This window comes from Dermochelys coriacea, chromosome 16, assembly GCF_009764565.3.
Source record: "Dermochelys coriacea isolate rDerCor1 chromosome 16, rDerCor1.pri.v4, whole genome shotgun sequence".
In the NCBI taxonomy this organism is placed as follows: Eukaryota; Metazoa; Chordata; order Testudines; family Dermochelyidae; genus Dermochelys; species Dermochelys coriacea.
Genome location: NC_050083.1, coordinates 1,257,539 through 1,284,175, shown reverse-complemented (window position 1 = coordinate 1,284,175; position 26,637 = coordinate 1,257,539). Strand labels below are relative to the sequence as shown.

The following is a 26,637-nucleotide window of genomic DNA, read 5'->3' as shown; positions in this document are numbered from 1 at the left end:
TAGTACCCCTTCCTGCCTATCTACTATATGGCCCACAGGGTGGCTTATCCTTTCAAAGACACACACCAGCTGAGCTGCTCTCTCCCTGAGGTGGTATGTGCAGCACATGTCTGCAGAGAAGGCAAATCCTTAGAGAAGAGGGGCTGGGAAAAGGGCAACATGCCCCTCAATATTAAGAGAGGAAGGCCCTTTAATCAAATCTCCCAACTCTGTGCCATACCAGTTGACCTGCCCATAGAGAGCTTCTGGCCATGGCCCAGGGCCGCTTACCTTCTCCCCATTGGGGTTTCCCAGAACATAGCAGCCCATGATGTGAATGACATTTGGCTCAGGGTTGATTTTGCTCATCAATCGGCTCAGCCGCTTCCAGAAGCTGGAAGTAATAGGAGGAAACAAAATTACCATTTAAAATCCACCCCCTCTGCAGAGTCAGGCACCCTGGCAGTGGACACATGCTGTCCAGGGAGACCAAAGTGGGACCACCCTAGAGGAGACACAAGCCTCTCTCCCTGAGCTCATTTACAAGATTTCCCCTGGAAATCCCCCCTGCCTCACCTGTTTCATGCCCGTAAGGTGGGTTGAACCTGTCTGCAGCAGCACAAGGCACCTGAACTCACATGTGGTGGGTTGCTGATGCTCTACTGGGATGGTACAGTGGTGAGCTCCCAAAGCAGAGCTTGGCCAGTTGATTGTTGTGAATAATACTTGCTGCAAATATTGGAATTTCCCCCCATAGAATAATTCGTTGAACGCTCACCCTCATCTCTGCCTCTGCCAAGCAGAGCAGCACAGTTGGACTCCTCTCCCCTCAATACTGGTCCCAAACCTTTTACATTTTACATCTTCATAGTTCCCAGGGTTTTTAAATTTGCTTTTCTTTCATCTTTTCCCTTCTGATTTCCTCTTTTCTCCCCTTCTCCCATTCCTGACAATTGTGCTGCATGATATTACCAGCGTTAACATTTTAAAAAGAAGAAATGCATCCGATGAAGTGAGCTGTAGCTCACGAAAGCTTATGCTCTAATAAATTTGTTAGTCTCTAAGGTGCCACAAGTACTCCTTTTCTTTTTGCGAATACAGACTAACACGGCTGCTACTCTGAAAAATGTAGCATTGGTTCATGCTGAGGGCAATAAAGCAGCAGAAAGCAGATGTAGTGAGTAAAGGCCCAGACAGACAATGCCAGTAGACAAAGTGAGAGACTCGAGGAGCTCAAGCTAGCCTGCTTAACAAAGAGAAGGTTAAGGGCTGACTTGGTCACAGCCTAGCTAGCTATGTGGGGAAGTAATATTTGATAATGGACTCTTCAGTCTAGCAGACAAAGGTGTAATAAGATCCAATGGCTGGAAGCAGAAGCCTGACAAATCCAGACTGGAACTGAGGTGTACATTACAGTAGTGAGGGGAATTAGCCATTGAAACAATTTCCCAAGGGTCATGGTTGATCTCCATCACTGGCAATATTTAATTCAAGCTGGGATGTTTTTCTAAAAGCTCTGCTCTAGTTCAAACAGGAATTAATGCAGGGCAGTTTTCTGGCCCATATTACACAGGAGGTCAGACTAGATTATCACAATGAATCTATTAATAAAACTTTAGCCTACCCACCTCCATCTACATTAAATAGGCCAGAGAAAGGGCACCCAGGGTTGGGAAATAAAGCGACTCACAGGATCATATCTTCCTCCTTCTCCACTTTGGCAAAGGTGGCAACTTTATTCTTCAACAAATATAAGTGGCCAGGACCTCCCTGCATGGAGAAGAGAGAGAGACAGTAGCACACCATGGAGAAGAGAGACGGTAGTTGCCCTGGCCTATGCTACCAGCACTTCCAGCTATCTTCAAGACACCACTGACTTTCTGAGGAAACTACAATCTATCGGTGATCTTCCTAAAAACACCATCCTGGCCACTATGGATGTAGAAGCCCTCTACACCAACACTCTACACACAGATGGACTACAAGCCATCAGGGACAGTATCCTCAATAATGTCACGGCAAACCTGGTGGCTGAACTTTGTGACTTTGTCCTCACCCATAACTATTTCACATTTGGGGACAATGTATACCTTCAAGTTAGCGGCACTGCCATGGGTACCCATGGCCCCACGGTAGGCCAACATTTTTGTGGCTGACTTAGAACAACGCTTTCTCAGCTCTCGTCCCCTAATGCCCCTACTCTACTTGCACTACATTGATGACATCTTCATCATCTGGACCCATGGAAAAGAAACCCCTTGAGGAATTCCACCACGATTTCAACAATTTCCATCCCACCATCAACCTCAGCCTGGACCAGTCCACACAAGAGATCCACTTCCTGGACACTACGGTGCTAATAAGCGATAGTCACATAAATACCACCCTATACCGGAAACCTACTGACCGCTATTCCTACCTACATGCCTCCAGCTTTCATCCAGACCACACCACACGATCCATTGTCTACAGCCAAGCTCTACGATACAATTGCATTTGCTCCAACCCCTCAGACAGGTACAAACACCTATAAGATCTCTATCAAGCGTTCTTATAACTACAATACCCACCTGCTAAAGTGAAAAAAGACTGACAGAGCCAGAAGAGTACCCAGAAGTCACCTACTACAGGACAGGCCCAACAAAGAAAATAACAGAACGCCACTAGCCGTCATCTTCAGCTCCCAACTAAAACCTCTCCAGCGCATCATCAAGGATCTACAACCTATCCTGAAGGACAACCCATCACTCTTACAGATCTTGGGAGACAGGCCAGTCCTTGCTTACAGACAGCCCCCAACCTGAAGCAAATACTCACCAGCAACCACACAACAAAAACATTAACTCAGGAACCTATCCTTGCAACAAAGCCCATTGCCAACTCTTTCCACATATCTATTCAGGGGACACCATCATAGGGCCTAATCACATCAGCCACACTATCAGAGGCTCATTCACCTGCGCATCTACCAATGTGATAAATGGCATCATGTGCCAGCAATGCCCCTCTGCCATGTACATTGACCAAACCGAACAGTCTCTACGTAAAAGAATAAATGGATACAAATCAGACGTCAAGAATTATAACATTCAAAAACCAGTCGGAGAACACTTCAATCTCTTTGGTCAATCGATTACAGACCTAAAAGTGGCAATTCTTCAACAAAAAAACTTCAAAAACAGACTCCAAGAAGACACTGCTGAATTGGATTTAATTTGCAAACTGGATACAAATAACTTAGGCTTGAATAAAGACTGGGAGTGGATGGGTCATTACACAAAGTAAAACTATTTCCCCATGTTTATTCCCACCCCCCACTGTTCCTCACACATTCTTGTCAACTGCTGGAAATGGCCCACCTTGATTATCACTACAAAAGGTTTTTTTTCTCTCCTGGTGGTAATAGCTCACCTTACCTGATCACTCTCATTACAATGTGTATGGTAACACCCATTTTTTCATGTTTTCTGTGTATATAAAATCCCCCTACTGTATTTTCCACTGAATGCATCAGATGAAGTGAGCTGTAGCTCACAAAAGCTTATGCTCAAATACATTTGTTAGTCTCTAAGGTGCCACAAGTACTCCTTTTCTTTTTGACTGGTATTGCTACTTTAAGGATCTCTGATGGTGATGGGGGTTGGGAAATGATGGGCAAACAGAGTCAAGGAGGCATGGAAAACCATCATTACTCTAATTGTAGAAGACACGAGGATTGGATATTTATATGGATAGTGAGAAAATCCAGTTATGTCAGCAAGAATTAATAACAAAAATCTCAAAAGTTTGGTTGGATTGCCACATTCCTGCTCCAGGGCATGAAGAGACTCAGCAGAAACCTCTCTTTGGGCAAATCACTCCATAACTGCTCACGGCAAGTTCTTGTCCTGGCCATTGACAGGAACTTGAACCCTGGCCTCATCTAGTATAGAAGTTCCTATGCTCTTGTATTAATGCATACTGCAGGATGCTTTATGAAAGTGATCAATAACTATCAAGCTCCAAATCCCTGCCCCTTTGTCTGTAAGCTTCCTTCTGAAGTCAGATTGTATGGATTTGCTAGAAAGCTGTTGAAAAGCTGCCAAACCTTGCATTTGCTGCACTAGGCCAAATTTCTTTTGCTGCCATCACAGTAAGCTGAGGATGCTCAAAGGTTGACAAATGAGAAATGGGAATTGAATAGATGTGATTGCTTTAATAAAAGCCTGCTGCAGGCTGGCTTTGGAATATTGTTTTCTGGAGTTAATTTGTCCCTGGAGAAAATATTGGTTTTTAACAGAGTGCCAAGGGCCTCAATGCCTTTCACATACCTGACAGAAAATCAACATTTTCCAAATCTTGCAGCCTTTCCGATAAATGTTCAGCTTCTTCTCTATTTCCTCTGCAAAAAACAGTGAAGGGAAGGTGAGTGAGCCACATAGAAGGTGAAACACTGGCTCTTCTACAGAGATTTTCACTAGCTCTCATTTGTGTTTATTCTGTAAGGCATCATGGGCCTGACTTTCAGAGGCACTGAGCACCCACAAGTCCCACTGATTTTAAAACAGGTCCCGGACTTTAGAACTTTGGGAGTCAGGAATCCATGGCTTCTTCCACAGGAGCCTAGATACGACAGAACACTGGATTACAATGAAATCCCCCATGCACTCAGCCGCTGGACAGCTACCAGTTACTGCTCACGTGAAACTCTGAGGGGAGGTGGGGGAACAAAGAAAATAACACTCACGTACCTAGAATATCTTCAAAGGTGGCATGTTCGTGATCCTGGAACCGAACAGAAAGGGTGTTTCAAACCTAGGGGCTGCTAGATCAGGGGTGGGCACACTTTTTGGCCCGAGGGCCACATCAGAGTGCAAAACTATATGGCGGGCCAGGTAGGAAGGCTGTGCCCCCCAAACAGCCCTGCTCCCTATTTTCCCCCTCCCACTTCCCGCCCCCTGTCTACCCCCTTCAGAACCCCCAACCCATCCAACCCCCCTGCTCCTTGTCGCCTAACTGCTTGCTCCCAGGACCCCCTGCCCCAATCTGCCCCCTGGACCCCACCTGCTATCTAACCCCCCTGTCCCCTGACTGCCCCCCTGACTCCTAACCACACCTCTGCCCCCTGACAGGCCCTCCCAGGACTCCCATGCCCTATCCAACCCCTCCTGTTCCCCGTCCCCTGACCGCTCCCCCCCAGAACCTCCACCCCATCCAACTGCCCCAAATCCCTGTCCCCTGACTTCCCCCCAGGACCCTCTACCCCATATCCAACCCCCCCCGCCCGCCACCACCCCCGCTCCCTTACCATGCTGCTCAGAGCAGCAGGAGCTCACAGCCAGAGGCAGCCGCACTGTCCGCAGGGTGAACTTAGGCTGCAGGGGAGGGGGGACCACAGGGGAGGGTCCACGGGTTAGCCTCCCCAGCCAGGAGCTCAAGGGCCAGGGAAGGATGGTTTTGCAGGCTGGATGTGGCCTGTGGGCTGTAGTTTGCTACATGTGCTAGATACTCATCATTTAAAGAGATCTCCTCATGTGACAGAGAACAATGCTACACTAGGTAAGCACGTACTTTGGGATTCAATTAAACCAACTGGTGGTCTCAGTCAACATCAAAGGCAACATTGCCCTTATGTTAAGACCCATGTGTGACAATAAACAAACTTTGTAAGTTACAGGAAGTAGATGGACTTCAAAAAGTAAATACTGCACATTGTTTGTGTGTTGAATAGGGAAATGTGTTGGGTGAACCCAGGACTGAGGTCCACTGCAGAGATACGTGGAGTGCTGAATTGTCTAGGAATGGGTCAAATGCAGCAAAGAACTTTGTAGCCTTCCAACACTCAGAGCTCTGCTAATGTGCCTCAGTCCCAACCTGCAACCCTGACTCTATTCAACTCTTGGTGCCACACAGCACGGATGATGTTCCTCAGTCCCAGCTCACAGCCCCCTTGTTATTCTAGTTCCAGGTCCCTAGACACATGCTTCTGATGATACCCTTCATCGTGTCCTGCAGCCACCCCACTATTCCAGTCCTGGGCTCCCCACAGAGCTCTGCCAACGAACCTGGATCCTGACCTAATATGTCTGCTGCCAAAATTCTGGGCCTCTCTTGATCAGGTATTTGCCAGCTTTATCCAGTTGTGTGATGGTTATTCTGAGGCATTCTGATGCCATCTAGGGACTAGGATACAATCACTAAACTCATTTCCAATTGTGAGCCAACCGAGCATTCCAGTACCCAATGAACATGCAAAGAGCTAGGCTACTCACATAGAGAATGGGGATGATGGAGGGGTCATCCCTGCGGATAATCGTCGGGATGTACTCAGCTTTGGGGACCTTGGAAGAAATAAGCTAGGAAGGGAAATGAGAAATAGATATGGGTCATGAGCAGAGACATAAAGGGACTGTGGACAAGCACTGTTCTCCAGGAGTGATGCTGTCTACATCCTTGCTCCATAAGAAGTCTCCATAATCCTCCTGGATGCAAATATTTCTTCTTTCAGGTCAGAAATAAGCTGCTAAAAGAGGCTATTTCCATTCTCTCTCTCTGAACTTCAGAAAGCAAATAGCAGGGACCCTTGGCCCAGCTAGAAAACAGTGGTATGCCCAAAGGCAGCCAAACACATTATGCAATACAGCTGTGATTACAGCAAGGGCCTTGGCTTAAAGGCACCCTCCTGACATGGTGTCAACTAGACCCTCAAGCCAAAATTATAACTGGTATCCAGGGAAAGCTGGGATTCCTCCCCCTGCTGGTAACTAAAGCGAAATCCCTGCTCAGTCAGAATATCCTGGCCACTCCTCTGCTAGGCCTCCTCTAGCTCCTGGGCTCTTTGCCTGATCACTTCATCAGCCATACTAAGAAGCCCTCTCCACTCTTGGCCTGTCCTTTTGCATCCCGGCTGTAGCAAGGGAACAGCTCAGCAAGCCAGCCATCATCAGCACTGAGGGAGGCTAGTCAGCTGCACCAGTGAAATGTTAACTAAGGGAGTGCCTGGAGCATCAGCCCAGGGACAAAGCTCAGTGGGAGCATTTACAGAAGTCAACAGCAGAGTGGGAGAACATGGCTAACATACCATGTGCAAGGGGCCTCTTTTGGCCTCAATTGGGCATGAATTCTAAGGACAAGATGCCAGTTTCTGCTTTTTGCTACCAGTGCATCTGTAATTAGATACATTCTTCTAGCCACATTCACAGTAGGTGTCACACCCTGTCATGTTTCCGCTGACACAACTCAAGTCCCTCCTTACCTAGACCCAGACAGTAAGTTAAAGCATCAGGCCCCATATTTCCACTTCCTGTTAAACCTATGGGGAGATGTCTTTCCCTGATACCCCCATCCCTTGGACTAGGAAAAAAAGTCTGCTTTGGTAGGGGGATGCCAGGGAAAGAATACAATGGAGGAGTATAAGGAAAAGACAACCTCACTTAGTACCACTGTCCTCTATATTAGCAACCCAATGGCATGCCAGAGCAGTGGCCCATTCAGATGAAGCATCAGCAATGCCCTAATGGTTCTGCTGCCCAACTAGCCACTTGAGTAGGGGTCAAACCCAGAGTTTTGTACTCCATTTTTGCTCAGTCAATGGTTGTTTGCCTGAGTGGGGGCTAAGGAAGGATGTCAGGATTTGACCCTACGTAAGGACATCACTAAACCAGACCAGTGAGAACAGGAGTAAAGAGGAGGGAAGGCTGAAGGGCCTAGCCTTTAAGAACAGGTTAAAGTGCACAAATGGCATTGTGGAGCTACAGTGTACAAGTCAAATGAGGAGGGGAGAGTGTTTCTAATTGCCAGCCCTGCACACTTCCCCTAGGATCTGAGAACCAAGCTGGGTCATCTCCTTTCCATGCCTCATCACAAATGGCACCCTCTCTTACCCCTGAGTAGCCCCAAGAGAGATCTGAAGAGCTGTGAGGCAGACTGGAGGTTCTGCCTTTCTTCCACGAATACCCTAATCAGCAGCTGTGAAAAGATGAACGAGGTTCATGGGCAAGGGAAGGTGAGGGGTGGGAACAGCCCTCACCATTATTTTTGGTGGAATAAAGTCATCTCCATCACATGCCATAGCTTCAAGTTCCTTCTCTGTTTCCCAGTTCAAGTCAAAGTCATCATCCAGAGCACAGCAGTAGTTCTGAAGATCACGGCCTGCCAGACAACAGCGGGACAGAAGCATTACACCAGGCACCTGGCCACAGGGCTTCTTGCAGTCTCCACTCCTATCCTCCCGGTGACTAACTTGTTCAAAAGTCTGTAAGCCACCAGACTTACAAGCTTCATTCCCAAAGTGACAGGTCACCACAAGGGCCATTCCAAAGGGTTCAGTGCTTCACCCCCAACCTTGGGCCATTTAACCTGACAGATAATGACAGGGTTTGCCTCTGCTGCAACTGGGGGCTGCTGCAGCACGCACAGGCAGAGCCACGCTGGCCTGAATCTAGCCAGCAGGACTAAACATAGCAGGGAAACATGACAGCATGGGCTGCAGCGCAGCCTGGCCCAGCTCTCCTGGGACCCTGGGAAGGACTCGGGGAATGAGCCCATGCTAGCGTCCACGCTGCTGCAATGTCACCGCTCTAGGTACCCGAGCTAGCTCGATGAAAGCGAGTGTGGGTCTGTCTGCACATGCTGCAAGCCCACTCCTGACCACGGTGCTGCCATACTCCAAGAAGGAGCAATAATGCCCAGCGCTCCCTTATTTCAGCGGCAGCTTGTGGGCCGTGCTCCCTGGGCGCTGCATTCAGTCACTCTGGAGTTACTCAGGCAGTGCTAGATTCAGCTCCCACATGCTACCCAGACGGAGCTGGAATGCTGCAGTTCACGAAACCACGGCGTGTCGCAGGCAGGCTGTGGCAACATGGCACCCCAGGATTCAGAGTTTCTTGGCAGGTCAAAGAAACTCATTGGACTTTTAGGACCCACCAGACTGTAATGGTGCAGCCCTCTAAAGTCACCCAGCAGCTGAGCCCCGAAAGCCCAGCGGCTAGTAGAATCATCCTTCCATGGAGTGAGGGCTTGGCTGGGGCTTGGCAACACAGCAGTGCCAGGCCTTGATCTGCCTCGTGCTGTTTGATGCTCCTTGGGGAAAACATACTTCAAAATTAAAATCAAATAATCGCACATGAAAGGCTAAGAATGGTTCCTGAAGCCACCGACTCAGGCAAGAGAGCCAAGCCGCCCGTGCTGACCTGTGGGAGCCAGAGGGTCAGTGACAGGTGCAGAGAAGAACATACCCCTTTCCATTAGTCTCAGAGAGGCTGGGGAAGGGGTGGAATTCAGATTGCCTGGGAACAATCAGGTCATGTTTTGAAATTGTTCTTCTAGCACTTTCCCCACCCACCCTCTCCCATGATGCCCTCTGGGTTTGGAGAGTTGGTTTCTTGCTTATTAGTTTAACGATTACACAATATGATTCACCCCTAGACCAGGAAGGCCCAGGCCTACCCAACCATGAGAATAACTCCCCCACCCTGGGTTACATCAGTAATCTAAAGGAATCCAAGGGTTTGCAGTGGTTTCACCACATTCTGGACTATTTCTAGCATGCTGAGACAAAACAACAGCCCCATTATAAAGGCAGGGAGAGGGCACTGGGGATCCCTGGGGACATCTGCACCCAAGCATCTGATCCCCTATGCAGAGTGTTTACACAGTGTGGGCAGGGTTACCTATGTGAATCCTCTGCAGGGCCATGGGAGCCCAGGTCCCTCCAGGAGACCATCTCTGCTGTAAAACTTTAAATCCAGACTGTGCCAGCTGCAGAGCTGTTAATCAAAGACACATCTCAAGGGTCACCTCTCCTGTGCTCAGAGTTCCTGCCAGCCTGGGATAGGTAGGCACTAGGTGCTTGGCCCGCATGTGCCCCACCCTGCCTCACTGCGATCGATTGACCCCTGGAGTACTGACTTGTGTGAACATGGCAGTCCAGTGCCATGGTTAGCCCTCATGGACTATGGGAAGTGGTGACAAGTCTATGGGCCACACTTTGCTGGGCATTCATTCTGCAACTAAAGAGCACCAGAGGTAAGGCTACATGTGCATAAGCGGAGTGTTAACTACTTCGCTCTAATGAAAGGAAGCAATCACAGGGGACAAGAATGATGGACTGTTCACTCCTATGAGATTCTAGTTCATGCCTTGGTTGGCAGCTTTGGCCACGGAAGAAGCTCAAAGATCTCAGAACTCACTTTCTCGAGAGTCATGGAAGGAATCAGCTTTGATGGGAGTTGGGTCACTCCAAGACCTGCTGAAGCTTCTCTCTTGCCGCTCACCAAATGCTAGGATAAAACCAAACCAGGACATTAACAGACTCCAAAGCCACCGCTGCTCTGCCAGCAAAACGAAACACCCAGCAGGGTTCCATCAAAGCTAAAGATCACAAACACCCTTGCATATTTGTTCTTCCATGTGACAAACAAGTGCCCAGCTTATGGATGATGGCATGAAGAGGTGTTAACTTCTGCACACAAGTGTGTGCTGGTGAGTGAGATACAGAAGGGGAATTTGGTAATTTGCCCCTAAATGTTATTGCCCAAACTTGAATTTATTAATTATAGCTCCAACATCTCCAGGCACATGTACTATGACAGTATGAGAAGATCCTTGTTATTTGTTGGGCTGTTTCCCAAGATGTGGGGGGCACACTTTGGGAGAGATGTAAAGGACTAGCTGGGAGGTAGAGGGACACATATAAACTTCGCAATTGTTCTGCAGCCTCAGCTTTCATTTTTAAAACATCTCTTGAAAACATGACCTGAGTGTTATCCGCAATGTTGTCTGCCTGAGTCTGCAGAGAGCCTGAAACAACAGCTCTGAGATGAGGTGTTCCCAATCCATTTCAAAGGGCGCTAACACTGTTCATTATTACACTACTTGTCAAAGGAAGTATCTAGGCTGCTATTGGGGCATGGCTGCAGTTTGACACGACACACCCAGACTACGTTAGTCTGGCTGGTTCAGGGGCCGAAGCTGAGAAGCATGGGCTGGACCCTGGGTAATCTCCCGGGGGGCGTAGGCAGTCTCATGCAGCCCACACCAAAGTGCATGTTGCTGTAGCTTCCCTCTTCCAGTAACCCAGCCAGGTTAAAGCTAGCTCAAGTATGTCAGCTCAAGTGGCAGCTACTCACCAGGGCTGCAGGTGGACATGCCCACAGTGTGGACAAAAGGAGGGGAAGGGTCATATTGGGGAGACTCCCCCCCCCCCAGGAGTGGGGGTTCATTCTCTGCAGGCCTTGACCAGCAGCACCAAGTGGGAGCACAGCTGGTATCACCTGCCTGACGGGGAACTCAGCCCCCGAGAGCTTAGTAAGTCTGTGATGCCTGTGTGCTCTGCACTCCATTCCTACCCCAAAGGCAATGGCCTCACTGGAGAAGCCCCCAGGAGAAAACTGGAGCAGGCCATGCAGGGGTGTCACACACATGCTGGGCCGAGAGGTGAGCTGCCCTTGCTGATAGGGCTTGTGGGCCGGGAGTAAACGGTTCACTGGCAAGAGAAAAATGTGGCCGTGTGACTGCAAAGGGCACCACTTCCCCAAGCATCTTTCAACGCTCCCCTCTGCTGCTGACTAGCTCACCAGCCCCTAAGACCAGCCACCTTTCATGGGGGTCCCCTCTTTTGCCTCCACCTCCTCCCTTCCACACATGGCCCATTTGGTCATGCTCCTCACATCTCTTTTCCTTCTCCATCCCTACCCATCTCACACCTCCCCATGAGGGGTTCTTCCTCTGGGCCCTGTTCTTGGAGGCAGCGAAAGAAGCAGGTGATTCCCGGAACCTGGGCTCAGTAGTGCCAACAGCTGGGAGGGTTGGTAGGAAAGCAGCCTTCTCTGTGGGGCAAGTGCTACTGGGCTAGGGGAGAGGGAGAGAGAAGGTACCATAGGGCTCAGCACCGGCAGAAGGGATGGAGGAAGGAAGCTGGAAAGCAACTCCCTCTGAGTCTGGGGTGGGGGGGTTCGTGGGCCCTCACCACCATGGTACATACAAATGGCCACTACTAGGAAAGAGGAGGGTGAAAGAAGGGGCCAGGGGTCTGTGCCCAACATCTGAACTGCAACTCAGATTGCAAAGTTTGATTGCTCAGATTGATAAGTGCAGAGGGAACTGCTGGCTGCAGGACACAGTTCCGGCCCATACGTTTGCCACCCCATCTGACGGCTGTCTTGTCACCAAGCCCTTCCCGTCACCCTTCAGGTCCCCTGGATGTAACTCTCTTTATTTAAGCGCAAACTGTCACACTCCCCAGCTGCCAGAGCCCACTATTCACACTACAGTGGCAGATCTGGGTTTTCCTCTTAGCTTAAATTCGGACAGGCAGGAGGTGAGGGCATCAGGTGGGGAGCGGGATGGGAGGAGAGAGGTGGAAAAGGGACAGCTTAGCCCTGTGAAAACACAAAGCCTCCTGGGTTTGTAGCTGTGCCCCATGAAGCAGTGAGAAGCCTGGCAGCACTCACTACCCACTGCACATCTCTCAGAGTGACTTAATTAGGGAGTCTAACCCTGTAGTGCAGTGCAGTCCTCTTATGTACCCATCTCTAGCATTAGTGTGTACAGGAGCCACACGCACCTGTGTCCCACACAGAGCTGGGGACCCCTTCCTGACTGCCCCTGCACGGCCCTAACAACAACATGGACTCCGCACACTGGGGCTCCTACCCCGTCAGGGGAAGGGGCCTATATCACGTCACACTGCCTGGTATGCTATGCGAACACAGTTAAAGGCCAGTGTCATATATGGGGGGAGGGATAGCTCAGTGGTTTGAGCATTGGCCTGCTAAACCCAGGGTTGTGAGTTCAATCCTTGAGGGGGCCATTTAGGGATCTGGGGCAAAAATTGGGGATTGGTCCTGCTTTGAACGGGGGGTGGACTAGATGACCTCCTGAGGTCCCTTCCAGCCCTGATATTCTATGATATATTGGTGTGTGTGGAGGCTTGGGAGACCAGCTGGCCTTCTCTTCTCTTCGCTACACACAGCAGTGTGAGGGAGGAAAACCCCTCCTCAGCGCCCGTGCCAGGTGCTTTCCAGTCCTCTGCTAACAACAGACAGCAAAACAGTGACTAATTACAGAGGAATCTAGTTCCTCAGCACCTTTCTCCAGCCCCACATCCCATCAGCATTAATCCTCTGCCTCCCACCTTCCGGCCAAGCCTTGCAGCTTCTCACTCACTTTGAGCTTTCACCCGGCGGCTCCCCACCATGCGCAAATGCTTCCGAAAATTCCTGAAAGAAAAGCAACACAAACTCAGTGATGAGCGCTGGAGTCAGTAGCCAACTGGCCCAAGCAGTAGCAGCGGGAGGGTGGGGGGCAGGTTCCCATTTTCCAGGCATTTAAGTGCAGTCACACATAGCAGAACTCCCAGAGCAACTCCAGCTGCATTTGTTCAGTGGCCAGGGTGGGGCTCGTCTGCCAGCTGAGGGAAGTGGCTGTGTTCCCTTTCAAACCCTGTGCCACAGAGCTGCTGTGCATCAGCATCCTCACACAGCTTCCTCTGGGCTGTTGCCTCCACTCTCCTTGAGTCACGTTTCCCCACCTGTCTCCCCACAGCCCCGAGCATGCTTCCACCTTAGCTGGTAAAGGGCTCGAGGAGCTGCCAACTCTTCCCATCCACTTGGAAACCAAAGGCAGGTATCCTACTCCTCCCTACCCCAGACAGTACAGCAGGAGTGCAGAGATCCTCTTCACCCCCCCATGCTCGCGCCACACTCACAGCTCTGTCCATTCCCAAAGCACATTTGGGGGTGCTTCCAGTGGTAACATTCACTAACATTAGTGACTTGAACGCTAGGCAGGTAGGTTTCTGCGTTGACCCCAGGGGCCTCTTCCATTTTAAATTCCACTCCAGGGTCAGGGCAGGTGGTGACAACCCCTCACTGGTCTGGATTGCCCCGCAGAATGTGACAAGTCATGAAGCAGGAAGGTTCCCTATGGGCAGGTGTTTCGCCTCTACTTGCTAATAGTGCCTCTCTCAGCATGTACCTTCCTGCTTGGGATTCACAGGCCAGGGGATGGGTGGGGATACAGAGGAAGCAGAGACCCCCAGAGGTAAAGGATGCCGCAAGATGGCACCTTGATACATGGCAACTTCCCCAAGGAAATCATCCCAGACACAGTTCTATACAAATCAGACTTGAGTGTCAGCAGCCGCCGAGAGCCTCCCAGCACCAGACGATAGTGGGGCTCACACTAGCGCTCTTAATAGCTGTGTAGACAGCACTTTAAGTTACAGCTCGAGTGGGGACTGAGTTTAGGAGCCCAGCCCCCTCCCCATGCTTCAGAGTTCAAGCCTCAGCCTGAGTTGCAACTTCAAGGTGCAGTCTACACAGCCATTGTCAGGGCACTAGACCACTTCTATCAGCCCAGGTTGGGAGCTTGCTGCCGCGGGCTATGTAAATATGCCCTAAGAGAGACCAAGGCCGAGGCCCAAATGTAGACGGAGCCCCGAGGGTACGCTGTGCCATCTCTAGGTTCCCCAAGACTGACACGGACTCACTGAGGCTCACACCTGCTCACGACAGTGAGCACAGAGCAGTACGTCAGAGCTGGCTCCAAGGGGACTCAGCGGATGTAATTCACACATGTGGGAGGGGCAAAGAAAAGCCTCCATCCTACTTCAACTTGCTTCTCTGTCTGGCTCCTTGGTGTGTAAATTACATTCATCTGGCACCTGGCAGGACTGATCAGCTTTATCGGGAGGTCACAATATTCACTATCCTGAGTCAGGCCTCTGGTCCCTTTTAGATGGGTATCCAGTCCCCGGCTCTGACCTAGACTTGTGGCTTCCTAAACACATACTGCCCCTGGCTATTGTGCAGTGCTCTATATGGAGTGGGGGCAGGATTCCTTCCTGATCCCTGTGGCAACTGGCCAGTGCCCGGCCAGAGGTGTCAGATCTGATTACACGTCAGATGTCAGTGTAACATGTCATTCTCAAAAGGAAATGGGCACATTTCTGGAGGGAGCCCAGTAAAATGCAGCTTTCAAACTTACGTTGTACCAAGTTAATGCCCAAATGTTTGCCCTTCCCTGCCAGAGCTAACATGCATTCGAACCACTCAGTGCTAATCTCAACCACCCAGTCTGCTGTAACCAGCTGTGGCATTAGCAAAAAATTCTGTCAAATGCTCAGCTCCCCTTGCAGGATGGGCCCAGCCCCCTGGGAACAGGGCTCTGCAATATGATAACATTCTCTCACTGTGCTGAAAACTACAAGGACAGCATGATCTGTCCCTAAGTGAGAGCTCTGGGCTGCACTCCAGAGACATCCCCTGAGAAGTGCTGAGAGCAGCACTAACAGGCTCTTGTGGGAGCTGTATCCCACTCTCCAGAGCTGGAGGGAAGGTCACCATGACACAAAGCCCATGGGAGATCAGGAGCGTAAACATGGTAGTAAAAGGATCCCTGCTCCCGCCCCTCTAGAAAGAAATGCTCTGGAAAGGAGTGACATGACCCCACCTAGCTGCCTTCAGGGAAGCAAGCCGGGCCCCTCCATCCTTACTGACTTGTGCAAATGTGTCACTCTGTCTTGTGTCTGACTTCTGTCCTTATCCATTAGGAGCAGCCGAAGAGGCAAGGAGCAGCAGCATTTACCCTTGGAGGAGCGGAAGTCACAGGAGATGTGGTGGCCCCTACCCAGGACTCATGTGGTGTGGGGGATTGGGTGAATTATCAACACCAATACAACACAGTCTGATCTTTTAACTGGTCAAAAATCTCTTCATCCATCCAAACGCAATAAGCAGCAGTTAAGTTAAAAATGGAAAGAGACGCTATTTGTTATTTGTCTTCCTAAATATCGCTGATACTGCCAGCACCAACTTGCCACCACAGTCTCTACAGCCACGACTCCATACCCTGGAAGGCATTCCATCCAAGAGATTCTTGAGACAGATGCAGCCCATCCCAGGGTACAATTTCCCACACTACACAGCAGGCAGGTCTGTCTGGATTGAGGAATTTTCATAGAAGATTAGGGTTGGAAGAGAACTCCAAAGGTCATCTATTCCAACCCCCTGCTCAAAGCAGGACCAACACGAACTAAATCATCCCAGCCAGGGTTTGTCAAGCTGGGCCTTAAAAACCTCTAAGGATGTAAATTCCACCGCCTCCCTAGGGAACCCATTCCAGTGCTTCACCACCCTCCTAGTGAAATAGTTTTTCCTAATATCCAACCTAAACCTCCCCTACTGCAACTTGAGACCATTGATCCTTGTTCTGTCATCTGCCACCACTGAGAACAGCCGAGCTCCATCCTCTTTGGAACCCCCCTTCAGGTAGTTGAAGGCTGCTATCAAATCCCCCCCTCACTCTTCTCTTCTGCAGACCAAATAATCCCAGTTCCCTCAGCCTCTCCTCACAAATCATGTGCCCCACCCCCCTAATCATTTTTATTGCCCTCCGCTGGACTCTCTCCAATTTGTCCACATCCTTTCTGTAGTGGGGGGCCCAAAACTGGACACAATACTCCAGATGTGGCCTCACCAGTGCCAAATAGAGGGGAATAATCACTTTCCTCAATCTGCTGGCAATGCTCCTACTAATGCAGCCCAATATGCCGTTAGCCTTCTTGGCAACAAAGGCACACTGTTGAGTCATATCCAGCTTCTCGTCCACTGTAATCCCCAAAGTCCTTTTCTGCAGAACTGCCGCTTAGCCAGTCGTCTCCAGCCTGTAGCAGTGCATGTGATTCTTCCATACTAAGTGCAGAACTATGCACTTATCCTTGTTGAACCTCGTCAGATTTTCTTTTGGCCCAATCCTCCAATTTGTCTATGTCACTCTGGACCTTATCCCTACCCTCTAGAGTATCTACCTCTCCCCACAGCTTAGTGTCATCCGCGAACTTGCTGAGAGTGCAATCCATCCCATCATCCAGATCATTAATGAAGCCCCCAGGACTGATCCCTGGGAAACTCCGCTTGATATTGGCTTCCAGCTAGACATCGAGCCATTGATCACTACCCGTTGAGCCTGATGATCTAGCCAGCTTTCTATCCACCTTATAGTCCATTCATCCAATCCATACTTCTTTAACTTGCTGGCAAGAATACTGTGGGAGATCGTATCAAAAGCTTTGCTAAAGTCAAGGCATATCACATCCACCACTTTCCCAGATATCCCACTGCAGATATGCAGTGCCAGTTATCTCATCATAGAAGGCAATCAGGTTGGTCAGGCATGACTTGCCCTTGGTGAATCCATGTTGACTGTTCCCAATCACCTTCCTGTCCTCCAAGTACTTCAAAATGGATTCCTTGAGGACTTGCTCCATGATTTTTCCAGGAACTGAGGTGAGGCTGACCAGTGTGTAGTTCCCCGGATTCTCCTTCTTCTCTTTTTTAAAGATGGGCACTATATTTGCCTTTTTCCAATCATCCCCCAGGACCTCCCCCAATCACCATGAGTTTTCAAAGATAATGGCCATTTGCCCTGCAATCACATCAGCCAAGTCCCTCAGCACCCTTGGATGCAGCGCATCCGGCCCTATGGACTTGCACATGTCCAGCTTTTCTAAATAGTTCTTAACTTGTTCTTTCACCACTGCGGGCTGCTCACCTCCTCCCCATACTATGCTGCCCAGTGCAGCAGGCTGGGAACTGACCTTGTCTGTGAAGATCAAGGCAGAAAGAGCATTGAGTACTTCCGCTTTTTCCACATCATCTGTCACTAGGTTGCCTCCCCCATTCAGTAAGGGTCCCACACTTTCCTTGACCTTCTTTTGTTGCTAACATACCTGTAGAAACCCTTCTTGTTACCCTTCACATCCCTTGCTAGCTGCAACTCCAGTTGTGCTTTGGCCTTCCTGATTACACCCCTGCATGCTCAAGCAATATTTTTATACTCCTCCCTAGTCGTCTTCCAAGTTTCCACTTCTTGTAAGCTTCCTTTTTGTGTTTAAGCTCACCAAAGATTTCTCTGTTAAGCCAAGCTGTTCGCCTGCCATATTTGCGATTTTTTCTACTCATTGGGATGGTTTGTTCCTGTGCCCTCTATAAGGCTTTTTTACAGCCAGCTCTCTTGGACTAAGCCCGACAATCCTGACATTTAACTGTGCAACCACCATGGACCCCTCCAATCCCCTGCAGTTGCTGCCTGAGGCAGTCTCAAGCACCAGGGTTCCACTGGCACATGCCCCTTTTAACAGGGACGTACAATGCCAAGGTGCAAGTCCAGCAACCGAGGCAGTGTTTTTGCCCATGCACCAGATGCATTTTCATGGTTAGCACAATGCTGGAGCTCCAATCCCACTGCTTACATTCTTACACCTCCTCCTGACAGTGGAAAGGACTCTGGATTGAACGTCTGAGATGGAGGAGGCTCTGGGATTGAATAGAGAGCTCCACTTTATGGCACTGACTCCTTAGTTCTGGGCAGGCAGCACAGTTAGACGGGGTACTAAGAGCCAGAGAGAACCACGAGGCCTGGCTATGTCCTGCAGCCTCAGTAATGAATCTACTTTATTCATTGCAACCAAATCCTCTCTCTTCTCCACCACAAGAGAGAATGCAAACCAACTTGGACCCCACAACCTGCCCTGATCCCTAGGGTCTGTGGGAGGTAAGGAGATGCATTGCATACTACCACAAAGACCGCATCACTCTACCCTCCATTTACTCTCTCCTCTAACTACTCAGGGCAGGGCCCAGAAACCGAATTACCTGACTGCTGTGTACATCCATGGCAGGTGCACAGCTCAAATACTGCCAGGCTGGGTGAACAATGATGACTCTCTCTTTTCTAACACAGACATATCGCCATCTAGAGAACTCTCAGCCATCTCCTTTTTAAAGAAACACTGTCTAGTCATTTATAGAGTCTGTAATCGTCTCTCATTTCTCTCCATTGCTGATAAAAAAGAAAACTTTAGACACTAGAAAATGCCTTCTCTTCCCTGCCAATTTCTTCCTTTTGTGTTGCAGAAACATTGATTTTTTTCTCCCTTTGCTTTGAATAGAACTGCAGTGAATATGGCTGTTTTTAACAGCTGTCATTAATTCAGAGATTTATCCTGCCCATCCAGTTGCCAAAAATACACACGTGCTGGTGCATTTGTGACATTAGAAAGTTCAACAACTGTAAATGGAAATGACTCGCTAGGCATTTAACTGGCCATCATCACACAGAGTTTTTGTAGCCATATAATTCATTGCATCTGTAAGTTATGCACCTATATTGTTACATATCTGAGCTTTAAGATCCTGTCTGTTTTGATTTGGAGCTTAAAGTACTTGACAGTGTCCCTTTAAGAAGACTGGAGACTGGCTAGCTTGCTTACCACAGCCTCATTGCCCTGCAGACTTTCAGCATGGCCACCTCTAGCATCCTCACTAAAACAGCAACACAGACAAGGGACAACCATGTTCAACATCATCAAGCGTCACTGATGACACCCGACGGGCCCATGCAACGCCAGGCAAGGTTACAGGAAAACAGGCCCTACCTCTGAATAACAGCTGCCGAATCATTTTCTCGTTTCCGTCTCTTCCTCTCTGCGTAGCCCCTGAATGCCCTGGGAAACCATTTTAAGCCATTAACCAACTACACAGCTTTGAACTGAAGATGACAAGAAACAGACAGACAGAGAGAGCAAGCTCTCACCAGACAACAGAGAGAGAGGCATGACCCTCCCAACACAACATGCTGGCTCTGCGGAAGAGACCCAGGACACATGGAACCATACAGAAGTCAGAGACTGGCTGAGAGGAGACCATCAAACCATTGTGTACTGGTTATTTACAATTGTTACAGGAGGCTGGGAAGGTGGCTGCTCCCAAAGCTAGCACAAGGATACCCAAAGTATGGCCTGCAAAATGACTGACACTAGCCCTCACTCTTAACATGGAGATTTGGACCTTAGAGACTACAGATCCAGCATGCAACACCCAGGGGTGCTGAAACAATTTGTAGAGGGCGGGAGGTGCTGAGAGCCACTGAACTAAACTGTAAACCCTCTGTATGATGGAATCCACTTCAAGCCAGAGGGTGAGGCAGCCCCCCTCCCCAGCAACCCTAGATCTAGCACCTATGGCAACATTTGTTCTTGCCTGGATCAAGTTAGGACAAAGCATGCTGGGACCTGTAGTCTCCATGTTAGAGATGAGGGTGACTGAAATCTGTTCTATTTAGGCATCCAGGTGCAGCCATCAATCATCTGGTAAGCTGACCATGCAGCCTTCAAGCAGGGGAAGCCCTAGAGAAAAATGAGATGGGGGGGGGTGTTCTGTCCAAGAGGTCAACAAACAAGGAAACAGAAACAAAGGCTGTACTTACGAGATGCTAGAGATCCCAGGAGAACCAGAAAAAGGAAAAGAGAAGAGACGTGCATTAGTGCTCAGCCACTGCCGGGCATTCTGCATATTGAATCCTCATTAGAGAGGGGCAAATGTTTCTGAGGAATGGGAGGAAATGGCCTCTTCAAAAGATCTCCAAGTCAGAGCCTGATTGTGAAATACAAACTCTGGGAGACAGCATGTGACCTAGTCACCCCTGAACTGGCAGGGAAGAGTAAAATCAGGCCCAGCCAAGACCACCACATTCCCCTGGAGCCAGAACCATGCAGGGGAAACTCCCCATGCTCTGGGAGCAAGAAGACCCAGGTGGTGCCTTCCACACCTTCGCTATGTGGGCTGCAGAGAGGAGCCAGCCAGAGCCCCCAGCTGGTCGGTCGCCGGCAGAAGCAGCCGAAGCCGGGACCTTTGGACATTCTAAGAACTTCTGTGGGTTTGCCCAGACTGTCCCTGCCCTGTGCTGATTGGATGTTTGCTCCAACTGCCTTCCCTCACAGTCTCTTCGCTCCACACCTGCCCCTCTTACCCTCTTCTCCACTCAAGGACCCTCTCGGCCTCTTCTCTTCCCTTTTCTTTCCAGTAACTGATCCCCTCATATGTCAACCCACCAAAAAATAAACCATGGCACTGGCATGACATTTGCCATCATGTGATGGGTCAATCTGCCAGTGTGCTCTGTCCCTTCCCTACCCAGTGTCTGCCTGGTGTGTTTAGAATTGTCAGCTCTGTCTGCTACTCTCTATACAGCATCTAGCATAATGGGGTCCCTTTCTTGGTTGGTCCTTAGGCAGTACTACAATAAACACATCAAATCATAGAATACCAAGGTTGGAAGGGACCTCAGGAGGTCATCCAGTCCAACCCCCTGCTCAAAGCAGGACAAATCCCCAATTTTTGCCCCAAATCCCTAAATGGCCCCCTCAAGGATTGAACTCACAACCCTAGGTTTAGCAGGCCAATGCTCAAACCACTGAGCTATCCCTCCCCACATTAAATAATAATAAAAATTGAAGCCCATAGGATGTGCTTACACCAGTGTGACACCTGAATGTGACCCATTGGACTCAAGTGGCCGCTTCCCCACAAAGGGACAAAGGCTTGTCCTGGCTTGCAGGGTATATATTCTCCAGAGGAAGGTCGACATGGCTGTACTATAAATTTCACAGGATACAGGAGCAGACAATGTTCATATTACCCTAACACCACCGTCCTTGGAAAGGGAGCCTGGGGACTCAGAGACATCTCTGGGATCTCCTTGGATTTAAGGAACAGAGTTGAATACCCAGACATTTTAATCAAGATAGCTCCACGTTTCCTTGGGTCCTTTCCAGAAAGTGTCCTTAAAGTAGCTTTCCTCACAGAAAGATGATTGATTCAGACTCTCACAGCTCCATTTCTAGGGATCTGTTTTCAGAAAAGCTCGGAGGGGTCCCTTCTGACTCTCAGCAGTCTAACCATTCCCATGTCACGTAGCGAAGATGACTGGAGACAGTGGAGGATGCTCCCAGAGGCAGAGGAAATGCCTGCTTGCTTTGTGGGCATTTTGGTTTATTAGAGTAAGTCTGTGAAATACAGCTTATTGCAAATATTTATCAGTTGCTATTTGCAGACAGTGAAGTGAGAATCCATGAAATTAGCCTCTAAGACAGCACATTGGGGCTCCTTAAACCTGCCTGCCTATCTAATCTATCTATCTATCTAAGCTATTTCTAACATGCCCAGCCTGCCTGAGGCAGCAGCATTAGATGGCAGGTGGTGCTGATGGGTTCCACGTGCCCTGCCTTCTCAGCCTTAAGAAGGGTCATGAAGGACGAGAAGGGCAAAAAAGCTACATGAGGACAGGAGCACAGTAAAGGTGGCAGACACAGAATGAAGAAGCTCATACTCATCCCCAGGGGTGAGACTAGCATGCCAAAAAATGCAATCTGAACCCACCCACAGCTCTTAATCAGAACCAGCCAACCAGCTCTGATCAGGAAGTGTTTCCCCTGTGTAGGCTCATATGCCAGGCAAGCGATGCAGGGCCCAGTTCAGGTGGTGGGTGAAAACTGTTCTCTGGTCTGGACCTCTTCCACACCTCAGCAACTAGTTCCTCCTGTACCGACCCTACTCCTCATCACTTCCTTGGGCATCTACCTGCCATCAGAGAGCTGGCCCCTGACATTTCTGATGTGGCTTCAGGAACATCCCAGGAAAAACTTTTGGCTTCTTTTCAAAGCTGGAATTATCCCCTCAGTACCGAGGTGGAGAAAGGATCAGAGTGCAAGGACGGGGCACGGGCAGGCATGCTTAATGATTAGAGTTGGGAGTCAGGGATCAGAGCCAGAGCCATAATCGGGGTCAAGCCGAGGGTTGGAGCCAGGGTGGGAGCCAGGGGTGTGGCATAGGAGCAAGGACCCGGAGCGAAGAAATGAGGGAAATGCAGATGTGGGATAAGGACGGCAGGAATCAGGAACAGCCAGGAAGGCAGGCTCAGGAGTTAGGCCAATAGGTAGAGTTGTAGTGACTGGCAGCCAGCCAGGAATTCACCTAGTTGCTCAGACAACTTCCTGTGCCTCCTCCTGGTTAGCGTAGAGCATCCAGGCTAATCGGTGGGGCTGGACATCTCCTCCCAAACAGGAGCTTTGTAGGCAGAGCTCTTGGTGAGCTAGAGCTCCAACTCCGCTAGTCCCCTTCTCCTGCATTCAAAACCCATGATCCCTCACATCGCCCCTCTCCCACCCCAGGTAGCAGTGAGACAGGTTTCCAGGGGCAATTTTTGTGGAAGGTATTTACCAGGTCAGGGGCATGGATGTTCTCCACCGGTTCACAGGAGCTTTCTTCAGGATTGTAGCCTTTCCAGTCCACAAGATACCAGAGTCTCCCCGCATCTGATTCTGGCCTCAAGCATCTCGTGGACAATATACTCATAGTGGGATTGAACACGTATTGGGGGGGAAGGTGTAGAGTGAGGATCGATGAGGGAATGGGTCCTGAATGTAGGGTTTCAGAAGAGATACGGGAAACTGGGTGTATTCAGAGGGAATGTGTTAAATTGAGTGATGTGACTGGATTAATTTGCAGGTGAGCTCAGTAGAAGCCAAGGAAATGGAAGTCCAATTTTCTAGATAGCCTTCCGGGTATAGGTTTTTCATTAAGAGCCATATCCTCTGGCCTACTGAAAACACAGGCCCTCCTGTCATCAACAGTCTCATATTATTTGTAGCTCTTGGCATCTTCCAGGTGAACCTTTAGGTAATCTTGGGTTTGACATTTCTGTTGTATCCAATCCAGGGTTGCTGGGTTTGAGAAGTTGTGGTAGCTCCAAGTAAAACTGAGGGTGGAACCTATAGTTTGAAAATAAAGGGCTTTGTTCTCTAGAGGGGAGTTCTGCATTATTGTACGTGAACTCTGTCTCAGGTAAGAACATAACAGCATTCCAGCAAGGACCAGACATTCTGGTGGGAAGTTTATGTAGCATTGAAGATACTGCTTCAGGATCTGGTTGGTTCTGTTTGACAGTTGTCTCAGGGTGATGGGCAGAGGAGAGACAGGAGCAGATGCCCAAAATCTGGAGAGCTTCTTGCCAGAAGCAGGAAATAAATTGAGTACCATGGTTAGAGATGATGTGCTCTGGGAGGCCATGGAGGCAGACAACTTGATCCACCCAGAGCTGGAAGGCTTCCTGGGAAAGGGTAGGCCAATGCAGGGGACAAAATGAGCCATCTTTGTGAAATAGTCCATGAGTGTCGGAACAGTCATGAAGCCACTGGACTCTGGTAGTTCTACTACAAAATCTGGGGCAATGACTTCTAGGGGCCAGGTGGAGCCTTGAGGGGTTGAAAGAGTGTTAGGGGATTATTGTGTGGTATCTTGGAGTGGGTGTGAGTTGTCACATGCTTGTAGGGTTGTAGTCCTCAGAGGTCCAGGGGGAATGTATATATGCCCTTTCACATAAGTTACCCCAACTTGGACATTGTGGGGTTCCCTAATTATGGCTGACACTGATTGTGTGAGGGTTAAACAGGTCTTGGCGGGGAGCCAGGCACAGAAAGTTATGAGATTTGAGGATGCAGGAAGTTTTAGGGTTTGAGCCCTTTGGATCAGTATAACATTTTCCCTTCTGGGATAGGGCATTGATCTTGCTATTTTTGAGTCCTGGACAATAGGAGATTACAGAAGCATAAAAAGAATAAGGCCCACTGATGTTGTTGGTAGAGGGCCTTAGCCCTATGCAAATAGTTCAGGTTCTTATGATCAGTGTATACCTGGACAGGGTACCGGTCCCCTTCTAGATAAGTGGTGCCACTCTTCAAAGGCAGTCTGAACTACCATGTGTGACTTTCCTGGACTAAAAGGCATGTGAATATAGCAATAGTTGAGGACCACGTCTTTGGGATAGCACTCCTCCTATGACCAAGTTGGAAGCATCCATTTCTATTATGATGGCTTGCGTGGTATCAGGGTTGACCAATAAAGGAGTGGTGGTAAATGCGAATTTTAATTGCTCAAAGGCCTGCTTGACCTTGGGAGACCAGAGGAATCTGGTGTTTTTGCAGAGCAGAGTCATGAAAGGGCAATCCATTTGAAAACCTTGTGATGAACTGCCAATAGATGTTTGCAGCCCCAGAAAACACCATAGGACACAAATGTACCATGTGCTGCCCATGCGAAGACTACCTTTACCTTGAACAGGTCCATTTCAGTATCAGTGGGGGATTGGCTGAACCCCTGAAATTCTTTGGGGTACTGATCAAAGGTGCATTTTTCTAGTTTAGCATAGAGGCCATGTTAGTGCAGCCTCTTCAGGATGGAATGGATTGTACATGGTGTGTTATTCAGCATTGTCTGAAAAAATAAGTGTGTCGTCCAGGTGAGCTACCACGTATTGGCCCAGAATGTCTTGGAGTACATCATTAATAAAATGTTGGAACATTGCAGGCATGCTTGTCAAACCACAGGGCGCCACAAGATAGTCAAAGTGACTATAACAAGTTTGAAAGGCAGTCTTCCATTCATTCCCAGCTCTAACATATCCCAGATTATATTCTCCCCAGAGGACTAGCTTTGTGTACACCCAAGCAGTGCTCATGTAGTCCATTAGCTTGGGGATCAGTGGTAATGGAGATTGGTTTCTAATAATAAACGGATTCAGCCTCCAATAATCCATGCCTAGTCAGAAGCGACCACCTTTTAAATGCGTGAGGTGGATTTATGAATAAACCCATGGCTAGGTTCTCCTAAAAGGTAGCTGTGCAGAGCAGATGGTTAGGGTTCAGACATGGCATGTGTATGCCTGAACAGAACTTTTACCCTGGGTTGTAGCTTGACTGGGCAATCACAGTCCCTGTGCTGGAGAAAGACGTCTGCGTCTTTTTTTCTCATTGTAATCACTGTATTTGGGTTGGAGTTAAGGACTGGGATCAGCAGGGAAAGTTCTGTTTGCTGCCCATTTCCTGGGGTTAAGCAGTGCTGCCGGTAGAATTCTGAGAGAAAGCTGACTTTTAGTTCATGCCAGTGGATAAGGGGGTTGTGGAGGGCCAGCCATGAGATGCCCAGGATCAGAGGAAAGTGCTGGGAATGGATGGCACTGAACGGTAAGATCTCTCAAAGCCTGTGGATAGGAACTTGGAGAGGGACAGTTTCGGTGGCCACTGGCTTGGAGGATAAGATGGACCTGTCAATTACTGCTACTAGGTCTGGACCACAGGGAAATCTGTAGTGACCTGGTGGCTTCTGCATTGATAAAGTTGTCTGCTGCACCCAAGTCAAAGAGGGCCCACTGCAGAGGAAGTGGTTGGGGGTGTCTCGGGATTTGTAACTCACGTGGTACTTGTGGGTACAGTCCCAGTTGCCAGGAGCCAGCACACATTCCTGTCAGGACCTCAGTTCAGGGATCAGGGGACCATTCTGTCAGGTGCCCAAGCTAGCCATCTTCACTTAGCCTGGGCTGGCTTGTTTCACATATTCCTTCAGGCTGGGTTCCTCATGGGGCAACTGGAGATAGCATGGCCCAGCTTGACACAGTGGTAACACAGGCATCACTTGCAATCCCTCTCTTCAGGGGTGAGATGCCAGTGCACCAGTCTACTTGGTCTAGATAATACTTAGTCCTGCCATGAGTGCAAGAGACTGGACTAGATGATCTCTGAAGGTCACTTCCAATCCTATGATTCTGTAATTCTACTTGCATTGACTCAACTGGCAGAGCAGAATCCAAAGGGGAGGGGAGGTGTAGTTGGAGCTGTCAAAAATGGTTGATATTGCCTACTGGAGGGCATCCCAGTTTGACAGAGGACTGCTGGCTACCAACAGGGTGGAGGCCCAATCCAATGCCTCCCCAGTCAGCAGGCTGACTATCTGGCCCACCTTGGCCTTGTCAGAAGAGTATGTCTGCGGATGAAGCAAGAACAAG

General features: G+C 49.3%; 1 protein-coding gene across 2 annotated transcripts in view; it reads right to left on the bottom strand.

The window, feature by feature from the left end:
* Window positions 1–26,637, bottom strand: part of NSMF (NMDA receptor synaptonuclear signaling and neuronal migration factor) — an 81,529-nt gene that overhangs the window by 10,167 nt on the left and 44,725 nt on the right. The window contains exons 5-14 of one of the 2 annotated variants that reach the window (XM_038374976.2): window positions 20,227–20,232; window positions 19,397–19,465; window positions 13,126–13,178; window positions 10,149–10,238; window positions 7,988–8,109; window positions 6,231–6,314; window positions 4,710–4,743; window positions 4,290–4,360; window positions 1,670–1,749; window positions 271–373 (exon numbers count right to left, since the gene is read on the bottom strand). In XM_038374976.2, the coding sequence (XP_038230904.1) occupies window positions 271–373; window positions 1,670–1,749; window positions 4,290–4,360; window positions 4,710–4,743; window positions 6,231–6,314; window positions 7,988–8,109; window positions 10,149–10,238; window positions 13,126–13,178; window positions 19,397–19,465; window positions 20,227–20,232 (712 nt within the window). The remainder of the gene's footprint in view (window positions 1–270; window positions 374–1,669; window positions 1,750–4,289; window positions 4,361–4,709; window positions 4,744–6,230; window positions 6,315–7,987; window positions 8,110–10,148; window positions 10,239–13,125; window positions 13,179–19,396; window positions 19,466–20,226; window positions 20,233–26,637) is intronic. The other variant, XM_038374979.2, reaches the window with a different exon arrangement.